The sequence below is a fragment of the Aedes albopictus genome, chromosome 2 (assembly GCF_035046485.1).
Source record: "Aedes albopictus strain Foshan chromosome 2, AalbF5, whole genome shotgun sequence".
NCBI classification, from domain to species: domain Eukaryota; kingdom Metazoa; phylum Arthropoda; class Insecta; order Diptera; family Culicidae; genus Aedes; species Aedes albopictus.
The window spans coordinates 121939228-121942316 of NC_085137.1; the positions used below are offsets into that span (position 1 = coordinate 121939228).

The window sequence follows — 3089 nt, forward strand, 5'->3', positions numbered from 1 at the left end:
GCCAGATTTACCTTCATTCATTCGTTTACCCTATCTAGTGAGTGTTACTCTATCTACCCATCGAGATGTCTGAAGTTGCCGCTGAAGCCGCTGCCGCAGCTCCTGCTGCCTCGCCTGCCAAGGCCAAGAAGCCAAGGGCCCCCAAGGGACAGGGCAAGCCGAAGAAGCCGTCGACTCATCCCCCAGTGAACGATATGGTTGTTGCTGCTATCAAAACCCTGAAGGAGCGCAACGGGTCGTCCCTGCAGGCCATCAAGAAGTACATCGCTGCCAACTACAAGTGCGATGTCGCCAAGCTGGCCCCATTCCTCAAGAAGGCCCTGAAGAACGGCGTCGAGAAGGGCAAGTTTGTCCAAACCAAAGGAACTGGCGCATCCGGATCGTTCAAGCTGAAGGCTGAGGCCAAGAAAGCCGCCGGCGAGAAAAAGCCCAAGAAGGCCGGTGAGAAGAAAGCCAAGAAGGCTACCGGAGAGAAGAAGAAGGCAGCCAAGAAACCAGCTGGCGAAAAGAAAGCCAAGAAACCAGCTGGCGAGAAGAAAGCCAAGAAGCCAGCTGCGGCGAAGAAAGCCAAAGCTGCTGGTGCAAAGGCCGCCAAGAAGGCCGGAGGTGTGAAGAAGGCTGCTGCCCCGAAGCAAAAGGCCACCAAACCTTCCAAGACTGCTGCCAAGAAGCCGAAGACCCCGAAGCCGAAGAAGGCCGCCCCAGCCAAGAAAGCTGCCGCAAAGAAGACCGCCGCCAAGAAGTAAGCGACAGCGCTGTATCGCCAGTCGCCATACTGCCAAACAGTATCCCACTATCAAATCAGTCCTTTTCAGGACTACCAGCTTTGATTTTACTGAAGAGTTGCACGGAATATCCTAACGGATGACAGATACAACTGCCTTTGTTCGTCCTCGTCAAGTAGGCGTAGTCCTACGTCAAAACTTGCACATTTAAATTCATGGCCATCTATCTCGGTCTGATTACTTTTTCGCAAAATAAATCCCGCAGATGCCAAGCCGGGAAAGAGACGCGTAAGCGCGGATCTAAAAATTCGAGTCGTCGCTTTCGTCGCCAACGTAGACAATCATTCGATTTCACGCCATGGTGCTAGTCGCAATACAATTCTACCGGATGCCAAGGTATAAAATACAGCCGTAGTCCTACGTCAAAACTTACCGGACCGAACTAGAAACGTAGCCCCACGCTACGCCGCTACAAGCATAGCAGTCCCATGTGCATTTTTGGCAATGTTGATATTTTGCCACTTATTGAATATTGAGCGTCACACTTCAATCAAACTCGAAATCAAACATGTCGAGTTTGGTTGATGTTTGAACACGATTTGGCACTTATACTTCATAGTTGAGGCAATTTACGCTGTCGAACTTTGGACGCGATTTTCCCGATTGTCTGTTTTTGCACATGGGACATTTATGAGCCCACCGGCAGTACGTTGATCTTTAAACATTTGAATTCATGTCATCTAAAATTGTAATATGATCTTCTTTTTTTTTGTTTTTTTTTTTTTTTTTTTTTTTGCGGTCCAATTTAACCATATGTACGGACCGATTCATACATGCTGCACCGAGGCGGATTGATATGCTGCTTTGAAATCCGTGATCGAGATGCACGTTGCCTCCAATGCGGTACAGCCACGAACGATGCTCGTACGCCATTGAAGTCCCGGGTAGGGAAGCATGCACATGATTGAAACGGTTTCATTCGTTTGGAAAAGTTTGCCGGCTTTACTGGACATTAAGCTTGTAAATTTGTAAAACCAATCATAACCTAACCTGGATTACGTTGGATTTGTTTCGTTATGGTGTTCAGTCGTAATCTAAACTGGATTACGTTGATCTGTTTCGTTATTGTGTTCAGCCTGGAACGTTCCAGCGCTCGATTGATGGCAGCGTGGCATTACAAATGGAGATGACTAGTGCACATTGTCTGGCGTGTTGCATACATAAAATCAAACATCGCCAACGCAGATGTGTACGCACTCTCGCTGCTGGTTTGTGTGGCAGAAAATTGACCCTTCAACTCTTTTGTGAATACGTTCGGTGGCCCTGAAAAGGGCCGTTTTTGTACAAGCAGAAAAAAACGAATGTGATTTAACCTCCGAAACCGTACAGAGTGCGTCCCTGTCGCTTCAGAGCGTAGACAACATCCATAGCGGTAACGGTTTTGCGCTTGGCGTGTTCAGTGTAGGTGACGGCATCACGGATGACGTTTTCCAGGAACACCTTCAGCACACCACGAGTTTCCTCGTAGATGAGACCGGAGATACGCTTGACTCCACCACGACGTGCCAGACGACGGATGGCAGGCTTGGTGATACCCTGGATGTTATCACGCAAGACCTTGCGATGACGCTTGGCGCCTCCTTTTCCGAGTCCTTTACCTCCCTTGCCACGGCCAGTCATTTTGGATGTTTGCTTCTGTGCTCGACTACGGTTGCAACGAAACTGATGCTATTCGACCGCGATGTTTGCCGCTTTTATACCTACGCGAGGGGTTACTTCTTCCTGCCATTCGTGCTCTTCCTATTCTTTCGGGGCTTGTGATTGGTTCGCTGCGATGAAGCGAGCATATAAAAGAGGACAACCAAAAGTTGACCCTCATTCTATCGCATCGTTTCAACGTATTCGTTTGGATTCCTAATCTACGATGGCTCGTACCAAGCAAACTGCCCGTAAGTCCACCGGAGGAAAAGCTCCTCGCAAGCAGCTGGCCACCAAGGCTGCTCGCAAGAGTGCCCCAGCCACCGGAGGAGTCAAGAAGCCCCACCGTTATCGGCCAGGAACTGTCGCTCTGCGTGAAATTCGTCGCTACCAGAAATCCACTGAGCTGCTGATCCGCAAGCTCCCATTCCAGCGTCTGGTTCGTGAAATCGCTCAGGACTTCAAGACTGACCTGCGCTTCCAGAGCTCGGCCGTCATGGCCCTGCAGGAAGCTAGCGAGGCCTACCTGGTCGGTCTGTTCGAAGATACCAACCTGTGCGTCATCCACGCTAAGCGTGTCACGATCATGCCCAAGGACATGCAGCTGGCTCGTCGCATCCGTGGAGAACGCGCTTAAATTTGTTCTGCGTTATTTATTGCTCTAAA

At 49.8% G+C, this 3089-nt stretch overlaps 2 protein-coding genes across 2 annotated transcripts; one reads left to right on the forward strand and one right to left on the reverse strand.

Moving 5' to 3' along the window:
- LOC134287716 (histone H1-like) lies at positions 1-823 on the forward strand. Its single transcript, XM_062850308.1, has one exon. It carries the CDS (start codon positions 66-68, stop codon positions 744-746), a length of 681 nt encoding a protein of 226 aa, XP_062706292.1. The 5' UTR covers positions 1-65; the 3' UTR covers positions 747-823.
- A 1253-nt stretch (positions 824-2076) lies between these two features.
- On the reverse strand, positions 2077-2562 carry LOC115255224 (histone H4). The gene has a single exon (XM_029853167.2). The coding sequence runs from the start codon at positions 2403-2405 to the stop codon at positions 2094-2096; it is 312 nt and encodes a 103-aa protein (XP_029709027.1). The 5' UTR covers positions 2406-2562; the 3' UTR covers positions 2077-2093.
- Positions 2563-3089: the final 527 nt, after the last annotated feature.